Source organism: Glandiceps talaboti, chromosome 19 (assembly GCF_964340395.1).
Source record: "Glandiceps talaboti chromosome 19, keGlaTala1.1, whole genome shotgun sequence".
Lineage (NCBI taxonomy): Eukaryota > Metazoa > Hemichordata > Enteropneusta > Spengelidae > Glandiceps > Glandiceps talaboti.
Window position 1 is genome coordinate 15,227,198 of NC_135567.1, and position 21,431 is coordinate 15,248,628.

Here is a 21,431-nt window from a genome sequence, read left to right on the forward strand (position 1 = left end):
GTCTCAATGTACAATTCATGACTAAATAAATTATTAGTACTTCAAGAAAGCAGTGTGCATACAGTTTACATCACTGTGCAAAAACGTATACCCATGTGGATAAAATAATATGATTAACTTACATCTGTTGGGAATGCATTTTATCTGTTTTCGTTGTTTTATAATACATGAATATCAATAATAACCTCCCTGACCTTGATACGTGGATAGATTTTCAGATCTTTGTGGCGTGGTTTACAGCGTGGCTATTCAAATGAAACGTTGAATACGTCATCACAATGAAACCGTTTGCTGATTTGATGAGTGCAGACAACATCATATTAAGTATGTCACTGAAAGACAGTCTGACGTCACTTAATTATTGCTGATGTTATGTTGATTAGGTAATAGATAATTTAAATAAATCAATAACACATCTTTAAAGCTAATTAGGTATGGATACTCTGCAAGATTGCGTGGTTTTGATTTACGTTACTTACTGCGAGAAGAAAATATAGCAGGATCAGGTGTTTTTTTCTGTCTTATTCAAATGAAACACAGCTAAAGTACATAACAGTTGAAGCGTTACTAACAGACAACTAGAAGTTATCGTGAGTATTTCTTACTTTGACATTTAGGTTAATATGATCAATACAACCAGTGAAGCATGGCGACCATAATATGTCTTCATCTCTTCAATAGCAAGTACATTCACAACAAAATCATTATACTCCGCATGGAGAGAGAATAGGGAACTTGTACACCCGCCATTTTGAATGATGCATCATGGGAAATGTGATAATAAATACTAATCAATTAGCATTGTAAACAGTAATTTTACTGTTTGTAACCACAAATAATCAATTCATAGTCACCCTGAACTCTGTGTGGGAGGTTTATTTTATCAGTAGCTCCAGATTAGGTATTACGATAACCACCGATAATCCCACAGTCCTTTGCGTTTGAGCATGCTCAGTCTGGATTGCAAGTTCCCTATTGTCAATCCATGAACGTTGTTTAACGTCCACATTATTCAAACAGTGCATGTATAAAATGTAATACATTTGATCAAAATTCATATTTTTCTTAAATAGTTTTTTAATGTTATACATCGACATTTCGTAACAATTCCTTCAATGACATCACATAGTGTGTAAGCAGCTGCCTGTATGCATAAGATAAAATTGATTTGGTCGCAATTCATATATTCCTCAAATAGGTCTGCGAATTGGAAAATCATTTTTATGGAATAAAGATAGCAATAATTTATCAATTTTCTTTGAAATAATAATGTAATGATCAATTGTACTGGTACTGTTGCTTTTAAAAATGATGTGAGTGTGGGTCGAAAATCATTATTATTGATAAAAGATCAGCATTTTGTAACGGTTTCCTTTTGAGGAGTATTCACATCAATGATTCCGTAAGAATAGAAATAAACTACTTTCACACTTTTGTCATTAATAAATAAATAAATAGATACATAGATAAATAGATAAATACGTATACATACATGCATGAATGAATGAATGCATACATACATACATACATACATACATACATACATACATACACACACACACACACACACACACACACATACACACACACACACACATACATACATACATACATACATACATACATACATACATACATACATACATACATACATACATACATACATACATACAGGAAAATACGGGTGGTCTGAGCGACCTTATACAAGAATAATATGAACAGGAAAGTTGATTTTTTGTGTACTTTTCCTAGGCTCACTTTGCCAATTTCACAAACGGACAGCATGAACACAACACCATACAGTACACAACGTATTTGAACACAATATTTTAGCTCAATGACTGTCAAATCCATTAGTTAAGTAGGTGAGTTGGACCTTATGATTATTCGAATCACGTCTTTATATATAGACCATAAATCAATAAATGGATTTTCTTAAGACGGCATATTTAAAAGAACTGTGAGTGGTTACTTAGCAATGACTAACCATGTATTATACCGGTTTGAACAAAAAATATGGAATATATACTCTGGTCGTTCTAGATCACAATGCACGTCCATGTCACGACAATGGGTGTCTACGTCATTGGTTCTGCTGTGTTCGAAATATGAGTCAAAACGCTCAAAATTGCCATTACTGTCTCCGATATTTCATTGATATCACTGACAATAGTATGATTATAATATTCCCCAATATTTGTCTCCATTCAGCCGGAAAATACTCGTGACTTGTGTCACATTTTTTAAATGTCGTCAAACCGAGAATGGAGGAATTGCATGTATTGCACACTAAATGCACTTGAAGTATTCTTAATTAGTTCTTGACGTTTAAAGGTACGACTGCCTGTGCCTGGGACCCTATTTTGCATATGACTGACTGTATGTTTAGGGGTGGAGAACTTGTGATGACTCACTGGCAAGTAATCACAACAATATATACATTCCCTATCTGGGTTGTTCACATGTAAATACCGCATATTTGAATAATCCTGAGTGACACACAATCTAAACAGCTGTTTGCAGGGGAGTTTGTCTCATTTTGAAAGTTTTTTTCATTCTATGAAACAAACAGATTGCTTTTCAACTAATTTGTGTATCAGGTTACCATCCTACAACATTCACAAACAATTTGTACATACATACATACATACATACATACATACATACATGACCTGTGTGTTTCTCGGAGCACAGAAAAAATGCTGAAAAACAAGACCCAGAAGCTAGTACTCTGTACAGCAGTTTGAATTTCCCGCATTTGCATAGATTAGCCATAATCCTCTTTATATAGGGCAGTTCTGTGTTTAAGTATTCCTCCAATATTTCAAAATGAACGTAGTAAACAAAATTACCAGGTAATATATTTTTCCTGTTATATACTGTCACTACGCACAGTGCATATTGACAATCTACCTGACATCGTGAACAAACGCGACAGGAATGTATTAATTCATTTTTTTTTCAGTTACCCATTCCAAAACAAAAAAAAACTTGTTTTCTGTATGAACTGTGATATTTCGGTCACGCAATGAAAGGTGCAGAATTTACCCCGGGGGTGGGGGGATTGGCTAAGTTACTCTAGTAAACATTTTGCCCACGGAAATTGACCCAATAATGTTTGTATACATGTTTGTCCAAAACCGTTATTGTTGTGTTGTATTGTATCGTATTGTACTGTACTGTATTGTATTGTATTGAATTGTGTTGTATTGTATTTTATTGTGCTGTACTGTATTGTATTGTATTGTGTTGTACTGTATTGTATTGTACTGTGTTGTATTGTATTGTATTGTGTTGTAGTGTGTTGTACTGTATTGTATTGGATTGTATTGTACTGTACTGTATTGTATTGTATTGTGTTGTAGTGTTTTGTACTGTATTGTATTGTATTGTATTGCGTTGTACTGTATTGTATTGTGTTGTAGTGTGTTGTACTGTATTGTATTGTATTGTATTGTATTGCGTTGTACTGTATTGTATTGTGTTGTAGTGTGTTGTACTGTATTGTATTGGATTGTATTGTACTGTACTGTATTGTATTGTATTGTGTTGTAGTGTTTTGTACTGTATTGTATTGTATTGTATTGCGTTGTACTGTATTGTATTGTGTTGTACACTCAACTTGTGTCACTATGTCAATTACACCAAAACTAGGGTGACTCACTTATTCATATACAACATATTGGCGATGGACCTTGGGTCAGTTCACTGTAAATCATTTTAGCATACTTCCTATAGCTTATAACATATATGAGCATACGTACAAGGTATTTAAGCTTCATTTACTTATTAGTATTGTGTGTATTGTATACAACGAAAACCTTTTAGTTACATCTAGGCACTTTAATAGTTTATGAGTGCTCTGATGTGTTATAATGAAATCTATATTAGAGGGAACGCCAATGGTGCATAGAAAGACACTATCGTAAATATTGGGTTCTAGTGAGCCACTTCATGATTTTATATCATTTAAATTACGCATGATTGGTAGGAAACAACGAATGAATATAAAAGTTGTCCTCATTTGCTGTTGTTCAGATTGGTCCTTGCCATGGAATTGAATAGTCTCGTTGGAGCAAAGAAACATCCACACATGTATTCATGACTCCTTAGTGCTTATTGTCTTCAAATCAAACCATCATGAATATTCATGCTATGGTAATTAATTAATACAACATTTCATGAATATTCATGCTATGCTAATTAGATACTACCAAATTTCATAAATATTCATGTTAGCCTAATTAAATAATACCAAATTTCATGAATATTACCGGCTCGAATTTGTATCAGTTCACGGAATCATCCTTCAAGCATTATGAACTGGAACTAACATTAACGACCTGAGATTATATAAAATTCAAAAAATCTGAAATACTAGCTTCAAGTAACGGATGTGATGTGATGTGATGTGATGTAATGTGATGTGATGTGACGTGATTTAATGTGATGTGATGTGATGTGATGTGATAGATTTATGATGTTCGGGCTCATTCAATGGTTTTAAACAAGCTCTACGATCTAGCAACTATGGCCTCAGGTAATTATTTAATAAAGTCCGGACGTGATGAATTAATGATGATTTTCTTTTTTAACATTTTAAAAATAATTCCATTATTAAACAACTATGGCCTTAGGGAAAGACTTAACTAGAGATGTGATGAATTAATTATGGATTTCTTTATCGTTAGAGAATAACAGCCTGTGATGTATCACAACTAACACTATACGAAAAGTCATATTTGAGCATGGAGTAAAGTTTGAGAAGAGAATGTGTAAATATGGCGAGTATGAGATGAAGTTCCACCTTTGACTTAATTTAAAAAGTGGTACTGCATCTCGTACTACCCCTGAACAGAAATGGTGGCTAGGTGGGTCACAGGTAGGGTAAAGGTAAGATGGGTAAATTATACATTTCGTGTAGTGCAAGTTTTTCTATTAAACTTTTTCATATAACATGATATCAGCATTCATAACAGTGTCTTTTGAATTTGTATATGTACGGATGTTGACATTTTACTGAAATAACAACTTGTGATATATCTACCACTAAGCAGTGATATTAAAGTGGCCATATGGTATTATTTTGAATTTTGAATTTATAAAACAATTTTATCATGTCTTCCTACTTGAAAAATGCAATATGAAACAACATTGACCAAGTCTGTGTTTGTAACTCGATACACTGTCACTGACAACAACTTAGAATATCTCTGCAACTGAGCAGTTATATCAAAGAGGCCATATGGTATTTTTATTTTGGATTTTTAATTTATAAAAAATTTATCATGTATTCCTACTTGAACAATCAATGTGAAACAACATTGACCAAGTCTGTGTTTGCGACTGGATACAGTGAAATAAGCTAAACAAATGTGTAAAAAGTTTGTTATTGTCTGTACATTGACAAATATTTCAGACATGTATTAATCTTTTGCAATTTATGGAGTCAAAAACAAGGACTTCACATATGTTGTTTCACATTGATTGTTCAAATATGAAGACATGGTGAAATTGTTTTATAAATTAAAAATCAAAATTAAAAATCCAATTCCAATCTGGTCGCTTCTCAAAACTCTCTGTAAATATAATACCGTATTAGCATTTATGTCAGTATCTCTTGGAAGTATGTTTGTACGGATGTTCATACTTACCAGAAGAACACACAATTATTAGATTAACTGACAACGCGGTATGAATACGAATGCCTGTAATATAAGGGAATACGAATGCCTGTAATAAAAGGGCCGACCGCACAATGTAGATCAAGCAAAATAAGGGGGGGGGGGGGTCTGTCGTCAATGCGATTGCTGAACTTAATTTTCACACTTTTAACAAAATTTCGAAAACTTTCATGCCTTTAATAATAACAGGTTCTGCATTTACTACAGATATGTTGATAAGTTGATAAAATGTACTTCTAATGTGATACACAGTGCTGGGTTTCCGGTAGTATTATAATGTGTTTGCGATCATTATTTTACATTGCATCGATCATAGTGGTGTGACTGCTCCAATTTTCATTATGGTTTACATCACATAGAAACTTACTGTCGCACATCTAAACATTCGTTTAGGAGGACGGGAAGGAGGTTCTGTACTAAACGAACAAAGTTAGTTTCTTGAGTTTGTGCGACATTGTGCGATTGCCCCTTAAAAGTGCCGTGAGTAATCATGCAATTTCATGATTTAGTCCTAACCGTTCACAGTATATTACAGAGGTATTTCGCTTTAACTAGATTATTTGTTATACAGGTCATTTGTGAGCGTATTAATAAAGTAATAGTCAAAAGGAGGTCGCGTTACTTCTGTTAATTTGTAAAAGAAAATTGTAAGCTCTTTAATTTGCAACAACCTCTAAATATTAAAGTACACGATAAGTGTACTGACAGTATGTCTAAATTATTTGCATGCCTGGTCCATTGATTAGTTCCTAGGGAACTATTTCCATGGCCCTCATCAGAAATGTTCCTTCTATTGCTTTTAAAGTTTGTGTATATATTGTTCTGGTGGAATAAATTCAATTCAATCCAATTCAATTCAATTCAATAATGCAATTCAAATCATATAAATTCAAGTCAATTTAATTCAATTCAATAGAAGTGCTAGACTGTTATGTTAATTAAAATTGTAATCATCAGAAAACCAAAAATTTTTTTCACTAGAAATGGTTCAAATACCAATAATTAGACTGTGTACACATGAATAAGAGGTCAAAGTTATTCATACGTAGGATTGTAATATTTTGAAATCGTGACAACGTTGAGGGCGCTGATTTTTGGATGCGGACCTAAAAATGAATCCAATTAGATTAATTGCACCAACATATGTATACAACTACCCAAAGTCGTGTATACACACTGGTAATTCAATACTGTTCTGGATGTACGATTTTACGAGAAGTCAATATATCAAACAAACTTGAAAGCACGATCCAGTCGTCAATCGCGCACATTGTACGTAAAGTATAAGTCATGAAATATCTCCCTAGAACCCAAGATTTACCATAGTTCATTTATACACTGAGCAATAAATGTGGGATAGGCATCAACTTAGTGTTTCTCGCCAATGGCGCATAGCGTATTTGATTCGGCAGTGCCATTTCCCTTTAAGATAGTAGCTATAATTCTGTCATATGACAGAAGTGCATGAAACAATTGGACCTACACTGAACAATGAATATGTGACAAGCGCCAATATAGCGTTTCTGGCCAATCACGCTTAACGTAACATTCATGAATATGTCTCTCTAGAACTCAAGGTTTACGACAGTTCGTTTACTTCCTGCAGTACTATTTCCCTTTACAATAATAACCACAATTCTGCCATATGAAAATATTCTACAAAACAAGGCCTTACACTGTACAATGAATGTGGGATAAGTTTCAGCTTGGTTTTTATCGCCAATCACGTGTAATGGTTGTAACATAAAATCCTAAAATAACTGTCTAGAATCTAAACCGTTCCTAATTTTCTGCCGTACAATTAACAAATAAGATGTAAAAATGGCCAAGTCAAAATGAATACACCAGAGCCTTCAATATGATATAACAGTGTCAGCTAACGTTCTAAGCGAATGGCAGTTTCACATTACAGTAACTGTACCGGATTATTTCTGGGGTGATGCATTTTCCAAATCACATTATTTCAACTCATGTCTCTCTGCAGCGACAAACATAATGAAAGGAAAACATCCTAGATAACTCTTTGATATAAATACAAAATTGACATCGGAATATATTTGCATTGGGTTCCATTGGGAGAACAGTGCTAATGCACTGAAATGGTGTCTGTATATGGAAGATTAATAAAAAAAAATAAGAAATATACACCATGTAAAAAGTGGGTCGTGACAAGGTTCTGTCGATATTTTCTCAGCTGGGTATTAAATATGGATTTCCTTGTTCATATGGATTTACCTTAGTCCATAAGATTATACACCTAAAGAGGAAATTGAATACGTGACTGTACTGGAGGTCGCTAGGATTGCTATATCTAGGCCTGAATGACATACTAATACTATAAGAAGTATTCGCATAATGTCAAGTCTTCAAGATATCGTATTTGTATTACTGTGGTTCCTTCACGATCAGAAATTGTTGGTTAAAATTTTTTTTAAAGATGAAAATGGAATATTATACATACCAAATGTCCAAAAGTACTGGTATGAAATATGTGATAACCTTAACAATCATTTTGAATATTGAAGTCGTGCATTTTGGTTTTAAGTATAATTAAAATATTCACATCGGTACAGTAATACAGTAATTTATATAAACAAAAGGATTTCAGTTCATATAATAACCTTAAACAACACAGAGGTAACACACTGTCTACAACAGACACGAATATATATATATATATCTGTGTCTGTCTGTGCCTGTCTGTCTGTCTGTCTGTATGTATGTATGTATGTATGTATGTATGTATGTATGTATGTATGTATGTATGTATGTATGTATGTATGTATGTATGTATGTATCATGTATGTATGTATGTATGTATGTACATATGTATGTATGTATGTATGTACAATGTATGTATGTATGTATGTATGTATGTATGTATATATGTATGTATGTATGTATGTATGTACAATGTATGTATGTATGTATGTATGTATGTATGTATGTATGTATGTATGTATGTATGTATGTACAATGTATGTATTTATGTATGTATGTATGTATGTATGTATGTATGTATGTATGTAAGTGTGTGTATGTATGTATGTGTCTGTCTGTCTGTCTGTGCCTATGTCTGTGTGTCTGGGGTTGTGGACGGATGGACAGACAGACATACAGACAGACAGAGACAGACAGACAAAGACAGACAATCTATGTGTATATGTGTTTATATGTTTGTGTGTGTGTGTGTGTGTGTGTGTGTGTGTGTGTACAGCAGAAGAACATCGAAGTGAAAAAGAAATAAAGTAGAACAATCTTCATAAATAAATTCAATCCTTACGTTTCGAATGATTATTCTTTAACAAAGGATACCAAGGCAAGATTTAAGTAGATCACTACCTGACATTATATCTAGATGTGTTATGACACAGTATGAACCCCACAAGTTCTAATAAAATGTGAAATACGCGAAGAAAGATCTAAAATCGCGTGCACCAAAAGAACCAGACAATTGAATGAAAATGTATTTGATACTGTTAAACAGATATACATTCAATTTGATGAAGGTTGGGATTATGCCGTCAGTGGATTTTAAAGTGCATTCTTTCAACGCCCTTAAATAATCCCCAGGACAAATTGTAGACAGAACAAGATTTAATGCGAATACCGTCACGATGGCGCCTTGTAGAATAAATGATCTTTACTTCTATACCTTGTATTCTTGCAATCTAAGGTTAAAGTTCACAAAACTTATAACATCTTTCATTAATTGTGTATTACTTTGAGCCTTCCTTATTCTCTCCCTGAATTACCTATACTGTGACGTAAACCTCTTAACAGATTTGCACCTAGACAGTAATACGAACGTGGCAGGCAGTACCATTTCTACCGGTAATAAATGATTTGCTTCGTTAAGTGTGGAATATTAAGGCAACAAATGTTCACATCCTAGCATACAAATTTTCAAGACACAAATAATGTCAGCTTTCAGCTTATACATAGAAGGCTCGGATTCCTATATATTGTGATATAATGAATAACAAACGAACAAACCAATATATACACCTATAGATACTTAAGGTGACATGAAGTACAAAGCCAGCTCGAATATCAAAAACTTTGTGATAGTGTCTACAGTATTTGATTTATTTTATTAGTGTTTCTCCTGTCAATCTTACCTTAAGTGATATACCAATTAGATTGTATTATATGGTAATGTTCATTGCGTGACTCAGCTCCTGTCAATAGAGACTTTATACTTGGTTTAAACGGTACATGCGTTGCTGCCATGCTTGCTATATCAACTGACGGATGACTAAAACGTATAGCTATATACACCCAATAAACAGGGTTGTTAGTCATTAAACGTTAAGTAAAAGATATTTCTCATTTTATCTAAGCTTATTAGATCTCCTCCACATCCTGCCATTTTCCCCGTCTGTCATGTTACCCCATATTTCATTTCGTTATGTCCAATCCTATCTCATTATATCGTTCATGCCATGTCTAACCTCTCGTCCTCTCATCAATCCTCTACACTCCTCTTACTTCATCTCACATACTCTCATCCCATGCCTTCTCATCTGATTCATCTCACGGCTATCTTCACCACTCCTCTTCTTCTCCCCTCCTTGTCTAATCTCCAGTCACATCATCTCATCCCTTCCCATCTCCACTTATATCATGCCGCCAGTTCAATCTAATCTCACATCATCTCATCTCATCTCATTTCCTCTTCTAGCCTCTCGTGTCTCTAATTCCCAAACCATGTATGCTGTATTCACTTCTAATATTAAACATTATACTTTATATTGTCAGTTCATCAAAAGTAAATCGGGAATATCAATGGACGGAACATCTAGCAGGGGTTTGGCCAAACCCATCCATTCGTGTATGGAAGAAATTTCCCTAAATAAATACCAAATCCGCATTATATGACCACCTTAGATTCATCATGTGCACAGTTCATCCCTATCATAAAAATAAGGGACATCTTTTTTTCACTACTTTTTCACGAGCTTCTCAAGATACCTGTCATAAAGCAATCTACTAAGAAAAGTTTCACGTTTCTTCTGAAAGGCATTAAATATATCATGTTTCTCGAGTCTCGGTTTTTATGGTGCTTGCAGTGTCCCTTCATTTTTTTATTCTCCAATTTTGTTCGAGGAATGATTCCAATTTCTTGCTAGTCAATTGGCAAAATAGTATTTTGTTATTAGATTATGGTAAATTAGTGAATTCTAAAATTGACATTGTGTGTGTACGTGAAAACTGTTATCGACAACTATTTGCATAGAGTCTAATAAGAAGACTTTGAAGGAAACTAGAATACAGATTTTGAACTGTGACTATTATAGTCTGATGACATGGAAACGTGTTTTTGACGTCGAAAGTTATTATTTCATAACCATGTTATCTGTTGGCATGGAAACGCGTTTTTGGCCACGGAATTTTGAAGATGAAATATAGTCTATTAATTGTCCATGAATGATACGCTTAACACTTCTTCAAGTTATCCTTCATAGCTGATTTACTAAAGTGTCTTAAAGTTAATCACTATGTTCCCTACTTGTTCTGTCTTGTAATGTCTAGAAGGATGTATTGAATTGAATTAAATTTCACCAGAAACGTATGGTGATAAGAATTGTACAGATGTACGTGACTCTATAGTAAATAAGTTAATCGCTAAATCTAAAGTCCTGAGATCATTCATAGTACTGATTTTGTAAGTGTAATCGGTTTACCAGAATTCTTTAAACTGCATACTTCCATTTTAATTATCCCTTCCTCTTTTTATGACAACTTACATGTCCATAAATCTGTTACAGATTAAATTTGATTAGAAGACAAAGACTTCAATTTATCACGGTTCAAGAAATACTGACTTTGTTATATAAATTGTATTTGATGTCTTATAAGCAGACGCTTTTCAATCGTATATATTAAACATGCAGAAAGCCCTATGTTTATTAATGAACCTCCTTACAATCGTAATAATTGCTTCTGATCATCTTTAGGGTATTTTCGAAAGATTAATCATTTATAGAATCTGGGTTTATACTTTATTAAGTATTCTGTAATTGTCAATTTGAGGGAAGTTGACTTTTTTTGTATATGTATAAATCGCTCCTTAGTTGTTTAGAATAATTGATGTCAGCATTACATTTTGTATATTCATGCTTGTATGAGCCACGCATAACCTTTTAAATAGACTCTCGTTTCAACTGGATTTTTAAAAAAAATATGAAAGAACGGACGAAAAGTCGAAGATTGGCAAATGCGTTTATATGCTTAATGTGGATTAAGAAAGTGGATTAAAATTAATAACTTGCCAATTTTAATATTGAATAATACCATAGGTGGTTTTTTTACTGACTTATTGCAGATGCATACGGATAAATGAAATCATTTGGACCCTGACTTTAAGTCACCTTTACATGTACTTAGGTGTATGGTCATTGTTATTTATTGTTTATTTGTATTTCATATCATAATGTATTTATATTTATGTAGATGAATATTTTATTTATTCAAATACATGGCACTGTTAGATTTTTTTTCAATTGAGAATATTAGCGAAGTCCATTTTCTGAGAATCTTGGCGGATTAATCCTAATAATACCTTGGCGTAATCGCCTAACATTATCAAAACAACGTATTATCTGTGGTATTTTTCACTCAATTAATATTATTGTTACGGATTATTACTGTGCAAAATTACTCTATGAGGGGGAAAAGTTCACTAAAGCTGTTATTCTAAAAGAATAGTATACATTGTAAAAGTACTTTGAAAGGGGCAACGACCAAAACATAAGTAGTTTATATTTTTTGATGTTTTGAATAGTAAGATGTTACATACGAAAGTGGGGATTTTCATTAGGCGTAAAAAAAATTGTGTGGTTCCGATTACATTCAATTTTAAAATAGTTGGCGAGGGTAGATTTTTCATTTTATTTTATTATATCTTTTTGCATGTGTGAGTGTCTAGTTCTGGTTTTCCATTATTTACCAAATGGTCTCTGTGCTGTTTATTTCTTCCTATCAGATGTACAGCCATTAGGCATTACAGATTGGAAGCACAGTTTTAGAGTGTCTTTTTAAGTTGATGTCAGTTTCCGCATCCACTATTTCTTGCGAGACTTCCCGATTTTCGCGATTTTATTATTATTTTTCATGGGTAACCGGAACCAAAGAACATTGTTTATTTGGCCTTACTACGTGCTAGTCTATGAAAATACCGGTATTGGATATGAATTGGGCTATTTCTTATAATCGTAGTATTACGAATTCGCTTTTTCGCTACAAATTTGATTTATTAACTTTTTTTAAATGTGTAATACTATTTTTGCAGGGGAATAAGTGTCATACATTAACATCTGATTGTAAGCCTAGATATTTTCACTGCTAGAAAATCTGTGATTTTATAGTCTTCAGCTAAGGTCTCAACGAATAAATTGTTACTATTTACCAGACTGGTACATTGTGTTTATGTACAAGAAAGCATTTTAGTCACTACATATTTTTACTAATTACCACACTAGTACATTGTGTTCATGTGCAAGAAGGCATTTTAGTCATTACTTCTTTTTACTAATTACCACACTAGTACATTGTGTTCATGTGCAAGAAGGCATTTTAATCACTACTTATTTTTACTAATTACCAGACAAGTACATTGTGTTCATGTACAAGTAGGCATTTTAGTCACTACTTATTTTTACTAATTACCAGATTGGTACATTGTGTTCATGTACAAGAAAGCATTTTAGTCATTACTTCTTTTTACTAATTACCAGACTAGTACATTGTGTTCATGTGCAAGAAGGCATTTTAGTCATTACTTATTTTTACTAATTACCAGACAAGTACATTGTGTTCATGTACAAGAAGGCATTTTAGTCACTACTTATTTTTACTAATTACCAGATTGGTACATTGTGTTCATGTACAAGAAAGCATTTTAGTCATTACTTCTTTTTACTAATTACCAGACTAGTACATTGTGTTCATGTGCAAGAAGGCATTTTAGTCATTACTTATTTTTACTAATTACCAGACAAGTACATTGTGTTCATGTACAAGAAGGCATTTTAGTCACTACTTATTTTTACTAATTACCAGATTGGTACATTGTGTTCAATCATGTACAAGATGGCATTTTAGTCATTACTTTTTTGCGTTTTTGTTTTCTGGCGAAATTAGCGAATATTTGCCCTCAGTGAAATTTCCAGGTTTGCAGTATTTGACTCGTTTATATTTTGATATAGAAAGATGCTCCTTCCTGAAAGGTGAATTTTCTTATCTATGTCTTAGTATATATATAGATTTAAAAATACTTTGTGAAATCTTGCTTGACGTCAGATTTCCAATCGATGTATATATTGTAGTGCAAAATCGTCTTTTCATTCAGCTGCCGTATTTCTACTTCCTTTATTAACTCTTCTATAAAGAGATTCACATTTTTATCAGCTCTGACGAAAACTTGTTATAAAAGCAATTTAGCATTGCGCTGAAGAACAGTCACTTATCTTTTTTGGTCAATAAGGGATTAAAAGATTCAATAATTAAATACGTATCTTTCACTGGCAAACATATTTTTGATAACGGTTTCGTGGTCTGTCGAAAGTAGTGACCATTCTATGAAATTTAAGTCATCATGTTTTTAGCAATTGCTAGTCCTGCTATTTTCATGATCATTGAACTTTCTGCTTCAATATTGGGAACACGCAAATTACACGAAGGAGTACTAGTGTTACAATGAAATATGACGACGACCTGCATCGGTGTCACGTGACGCCTTTAGAAGGTCTTCGCTGATTGGAGAAAACACGACACTATAAAACTTCATGATTACAACATTAGTAAAACGGACGATAGATGTTTTGACTTTATAATTTTAAACGAATCAGACAAAATCTTATAAAGTACTCCACACTGTACACGTACTCTATTCTGAAGGGAGTTGATTTCTCTCTCTCTCTCTCTCTCTCTCTCTCTCTCTCTCTCTCTCTCTCTCTCTCTCTCTCTCTCTCTCTCTCTCTCTCTCTCTCTCCCTCTCTCCCTCTCTCCCTCTCTCCCTCCCTCCCTCCCTCCCTCTCTCTCTCTCTCTGAAAGGTCAATATCCTGTTTTTGAAGATGACAGTTATACATAAGTTGAAACCTCACGCATCACAGATTACGGATAATAAGCTAGGTAGTTAACAAGTATTTGTTATTATTCATTATGTCGTCATGGCTACAATTCTAAACACATATAATTAAAAAAAATTAAGGCCTATTGGGTGTTTCTTAAACTAATATACCAAACCTATGGTATTTTTGGCATTGGTAAATCTAATGAATACATTTATATCAAGTTATGTATCAAATAATTACCAAAATATAATAATTGCCACTATAATTATCATTAGTACCAATATTGAAAATAATTATCAATAATTGTTGATAATTATAATAATTATATATAATTTCATTTTATTATCAATATAATTATTTTGCAATTACAAATCTGTAGATTTCTTTGAAAGGAACATCCTTCAAGGATTTTCAGGTATTTTCATAATTTGGGTTCTGTACTGTCACTTCATTATTTTACATCGCAGAATGTTTGCTCGGTTGCCATGGAACACCAAATTGAAAGTCTTTTTCATCGCTGTGTTTTTGTCAGTGATACACCATTACATGATGGGCCAAATCAACACATTGTAATGTTATTCCCAACTGTACAAATCAACAGCATTACTCAATCTTTTCTGAAATAAAATACCCTTTGCCAAGACATGTCAGTTTTATTCCCATGGTAACCATTGAGTTACCCTCCTGGTAAGCATTTGACGCTAATACGCACTGCTTTCCTGTTATAACATCATTTCAAATGTACGAAGTCTGATTTCCCAAACGTCGCATTGACAAAAATGGTTAACTGGGATTTCTGACGGGTCGTGTTAGTAGAAGTACATTTGATTGTATGGTTTTATTGCATAGCATAAGGGGCCGTGGTCGTGTCAGTGGAAGTGCATTTAATTGAATACTTTTTATTGCAGAGCATAAGGGGCCTTAATGAAAATAATGTAACTGTTTTGTTTTATTTCAGTGTAGTATCGCTTATCTCGTGTACGGTTTCATTTCTGTTTGTGTTTGTTTTTATGTCTGTCTGTTTGTCTGTCTGTCTGTCTGTCTGTATGTCTGTATCTGTTTGTTTCTTTGTTTGTTTGTTTGTTTGTTTATAGTTTTGTGTTTGTCTGTTTGTTCTTTGCTTGTTTGCTTGCATGTTTGGGGTGTTTGTTTTGTTTCTTGATATTGTGGTTCGATTGTGAATATTTTTTTTTTATTTTTCGTCCGCTATTGTTTTATTTGTTTTTAAATTATCTACAGAAATTAACGACTAATTTTTTACTTTTCAAACTAACATTTTACACCATAATTTTATATTTTGTGTAATAAAATAGAATGATCTTAAACTAGTATTATCCCACCTAGAAATCAGAACCAAACTCTCTTGAAAATTTTGAAATCAAGATTCAGATGTGAAATCATTGGCTTGCCATTTTTATTTATTAAGTTGCAAGGAAACAGAAAATAAGTGTACTGTAAATTCTTTTTTTTTTCGTTTGTATTATTTTTTCTTTTAAGTGTTTCACACTGTGTTGTCTTGTGTACAAATTTGAATTAATTCAAGTTAAGTGTCCTTTGAACCCGTAAGGTTTTTGAGTTCCAGAAATGTAAACGAACGACCAGTGACCTAGTTTATGCAAATAAGCAATGGTTAATTAATATGATATAATGCACAGACTGGATAACAGGCCTTTGTATCGTCTGCATAAACAATCGTTTATGGCCAACACTTTCCCGCCAAAACCAAAAACATTTTTTCATAATTCGTTCATAAATATGGACTAGATTTTAGAAAAAGACTGCCGTTCCCGCCAAAACCAAAAACATTTTTTTCATAATTCGTTCATAAATATGACTAGATTTTAGAAAAAGACTGCCGTTCCCGCCAAAACCCAAAACATTTTTTTCATAATTCGTTCATAAATATGACTAGATTTTAGAAAGACTGTCGTAATCCGCTTCTATTTCTCCTCTTTTGTTTTGTGCCATTTTGAAGTCTACCAAAAAACTGCTAACTTGTGGATATCCATCGCTGGAAGAAGGTATTAATATCACTACGTGGCTATTAAATATTCATTTCCTGTGGGGTTACATCAGTTTTACTGTACTCAGGTGACACTCGCTAGCGTGACAGATTTAGATCCGAGTCTAAATTACGCTGTGGGATGACATTCCCCAAATGTAATAGAAAACCATCACCGTTGGCATATAAGTGGAAAGTTGTTCTAATTACATATTATCCTTTACTAAGATAGGTCAAAAGGGATCCTGAAAATTTGGGGTCAACATATTATAGCAGGTCCATGATATTACTGGCTTTGTAAAACTTGAATACATATTTGTTGATGCTTAATTGAGTTTGGAGTGAGATCAATAGTTCAATGTAGGATAGAAAATATAAAATTATTTTATTGGAGGGGGGGGGGATTGAGCTATTTTAGTTCCCATCCTACAAAACCGGTTTTAGTTTTAATGGATCTGCTTTATAGTCCTAAATACAAATACAAAATAACCGAAATGAGAAATGGGTGAATTTTCGCTATATTTAACGCACAACACTAAAATAAAGTGAAGTGTCAACAATAGAACTATTTTTCTCACTACATACGACTACATACTGGCTTAATCTTCATAGACCCACAGACTACTACATACTATTTTGAAATTGATTGTGCTGTCTGAAACAGTTTTTCAATTTTGACTGATTAAGTTAGCAGAAGGGGGGTTGAGGCCTTACTAAAAGAACTCAATTTGTTATCCTACATTGAACTAATGATCTAGATCCTTGGGGTTAACGTACTACAGTAACGAGATCCAAATTGAAAATAACTTCCACTTTAAAATAAGGTCACTTTAAAAATGAACTAACAGCCTATTTCAATTTTTTTCTAAAAATTTAATGAATTGTCCATGTTTATTAGAGTAAGTGTAAACATAATAGTAGCGAAGAGGTCAATAAGGGTATGCAAATGTACTTCATTTACATATCATCTGAGATAATTAAACGCCTTGCGTGTAAATATTCACTGGGAGAAATTAATTAGAGAACGTCAGTGATGCAGACATATTCTCCCTTAAATAGGGTTCTCTGATGTAGGCAACTTATTACTGAAAAAACTGGAAATTTCCGTAGACTTATTTTTGCCTATTTCGCTGGAAAACAAATATGTAATGACTAAAATGCGTTCTCGTATATGAACAAAATATACGAGTCTGGGAATTATTGAAAATTAGTCTTTGAGAACTAGCTGAATATTATAAAATAGCAAAATTTTCTAGTAGCGAAAATATCCAGATTTACAGTATCTTATTATCAATATAAGACAGAATACGATTACGACTACAGCTTTGTAATTGTCTCCGGAGAGCATAAACTTGTCCCATAAGTAGAATAGTGTCGTCTGCGTGACCAATTACTCTTCCCGCTAAAACAAGATATATCTCTGTTTCACAAAACTTTCTTAAATTTCGACATTTTAGATTAGGACTGTCGTGAGTCACTTATATATATTTTTTTTAAATCAGTACTATTTAACTAAACTTAAAGGACAGAAATTACTTTTTGTCTTCAATTTTCGTAAATAGCGAACATTTTAGATAAAAATTGCTTATATTATTTCTCCGTTTTGCTTTAAAATTACGATCATTTGTTGAAATGGGGTAAAAGTATCAAATTCTCTTCATTTTTTCGTAAATATTAGCTTACAATGTGTTCCCAGATTTAAGATGTTGTAAGTCGCTTGTACTACATTTTTCAATATTTTTTACCAAGATTATTATGAATATTGCAATATGTTTTTCCATAGCTCCAAAGTCACAATTTTTTGGGGTATTATAATAAACCTTTAACACATTTTGTAACAATTTGCAATGTATTGAATTACAAACACAGACTTTGTCTATGTTGTTTCACATTGATTTTTCAAATAGGAAACCACAATAAAATTATTTTATAAATTAAAAATCCAATCCTCATTCATGTGGCCACTTTAAGTTTATCAACTGAAATATCAAATCTTGACTTAAGAACCAATACATACATATTAAGTTGTGCTTCATTCGCAAGGACTGGCGAATCTAATACCAATGTAATATGCACGTACTGAACTAAAGCCTGTCTTGTAATCCAGTCACGCTGACAGAGAACCGAAACATTATTATAGATGCTGCAGAAGATTGTTTCTAATTTTTATAAGGAATTGAAGTTTTTTTCAGGTTGAAAAACTGTCATTACATGAAAGTCTGTCCTAATACACCTGCCAACAAAAATGGATTTCTTGATAAAGATCTTATCTATAATGCACGTGGATTACTCATAACTCGCCATTATCAGGAAAAATGTAGAAACAATACAACTTGCAATAAAGAAAATTAGTTAGTTAGTTTGGTATTGTTTGTTTGTTGTTTGTTTGCTTTGTTTGTTTGTTTGTTTGTTGGTTGGTTCGTTCGTTCGTTCCTTCGTTTGTTTGTTTGTATTTGTTGTGTGTGTTTGTTTGCCGATCATTTGCCAATGTTCAAATTATAAGACTTCTAAATAATCATGATAATATAAGCGAAACATACTGGTATTTCATGTAGGTGAATAACTGTTTGCCAACATACTACACTAGATGACACTTCTGGGGAACAAAAAAACAATATATCACCTAGATCAGAAACAAATGTGTACCATAAATTGATCACATAAAAAAATTCACAAGACTAACAATAAGAATAAGAATAAGAACATTGAGAAACTCCGAAAGAAAGGGATTGTTGAAATCTACTATTTAGGCGTTTTGTATTCAGGAGGTCTATGTTTGATGTATAATATCGCTAATAATATTCAAATATTTTAGAACCATGTATCGTGCATAGCAAATAAATCTAACCCTAAATGGAAAACCTTTTAGCTCACAAAATCACTTTCCTCAAATCATGCCAGCTTATCGATGAGACGTTGTGCTTTCCTTTCACGAAATCTCTAACGTCAGGAGATGCCAACCATCCGTTATATTTGAATAATACAGAAGGCCGAAAGGGCGTTGCCCCACGGCAGGTATTAACTTTCCCTATCCGACCAAATGTTTCCCGCCAAGACTATAAATATTGACGCTATGTTTATTCCTGCAGCATTGACACTTTATTTGTTTTATTTGAAAGATAGAAATTACCATTGGTCATAATATTCTGTAACGATTATACTGTAAAGTACAAAGGCGTTGAAAAGCGTTACATACCGTTGGCAGAACCCTCCCGCCAAAAATTATACTACAAATTCTTAAATGTATATGTATTCACCTAACAAAGTCAGTACATTTAAGATAAGATTAATAAAAATTAATGTATTTCAGAATACTGTGGAAAGTTTATGTTGTAAGATAAAAAAAAATTGAATAAAAATTAGACAACTGAAGAAATGTCGTTGAACTATTTCTAAACCCAATCTTTCCCGCCAAAAGTCTAACAAATTCGTATTTCTACGTATCTGTCCGTTACAATATAATATCATTTTAAAATAAATTCTCACATAAACAGTACTCGTCATATTTTTCAAAAGTTCTGCGGTAAGGTATAATTATGATGGTTCAATAGTCGGCAGAAATGTCGATAAATTTGTTCAATACCAAAACTGTTTCCCGCCGAAAGTCCCAGCTTTGCATAATTAAATATTCTATGTGACAGCTTGGCGACCTATCAATAAATTGTGTGTTTATTTGGGTTGTGAAGCATAGGAGAGACATTCCTGTAACATCATGATTTCATTTCAGATTCAACTCATTAAAAAAAAAACATTGCTAGTGACACTGTGGAAAAATCTGCCATACGGTACTAAACTTTTGGATAAATGTAGCCACAATATGTTTGTACCGTACATGTCAAAATGAACGTGAGATGCTTAGCACTTTTAGCATCGGTAAAAAATAACAATGCACGGATAAAACAGGTTTATTAGAACGTGTCTGTCGCATCTTCGAGCGTTGTAAGCTAATACGATATTCCAGCACTGATAGAGGACACTTTTTCAAAATTAAACCCAAAAAAATCGAAAATCTCTTTGAACGGTAACATTAAGCTAACATGTAGCTATACTTACAATGTAAGGAACAACTGCAAATGTCATATCTGTGATCATTTACGCGCTATGTCAATCTGGGCGATGATCAATACAGGGGCACATCCCTGAATTAGCAATATACGGAGTCTCAAAGGAAAGAAATATGAGTGAGTACTGAATTTTTTTAAAAGAAAAATTACAATATTGTTTTTACCTTATCTTTGAAGACCTTCTTCCGAATGAAGCTAAAGGTTTTAGCAAGAGTACCGGCAAATATCCCAAAACCTATAATCATTGCAAACGCCTCGGCAAGCTTAATAGTCGGCGTTATTCCGCTGTGTCCCCTTTCGCTTAGCTGGATTCCAGCTTCCGATAAACACTGTGAGGTGTTTTTCATCGAAGCCGTAGAGAAATTCATCAGTAACGTTAAACTGGTCAAGCAAAGTATTCTCCCTCTGGTGAAGAGCGCGTAGAAATTCAACCACGTTTTCATGTTAACAGATAGAACTCCGTCGACTGTCACTGTGTAGAACTTGTCCAAAAGCGCCGCGACTACTTCTCCAACTGTGTACTACTATCTGTCCGCGTACAAGGATAACAAACTACCGGACGTATGATGAACAGGGGCACGACGGGATTCCATCACCATGGTA

At 33.2% G+C, this 21,431-nt stretch overlaps 1 protein-coding gene across 1 annotated transcript in view; it reads right to left on the minus strand.

Annotated features, from left to right (window-relative positions):
• LOC144450048 (uncharacterized) overlaps positions 1 to 21,200 on the minus strand; it is a 61,859-nt gene extending 40,659 nt beyond the window's left edge. The window contains exon 1 of the mRNA XM_078140613.1: positions 20,993 to 21,200. Coding sequence (XP_077996739.1) covers positions 20,993 to 21,196 — 204 coding nt within the window. The 5' untranslated portion in view covers positions 21,197 to 21,200. The remainder of the gene's footprint in view (positions 1 to 20,992) is intronic.
• Between the last annotated feature and the right edge of the window lie 231 nt (positions 21,201 to 21,431).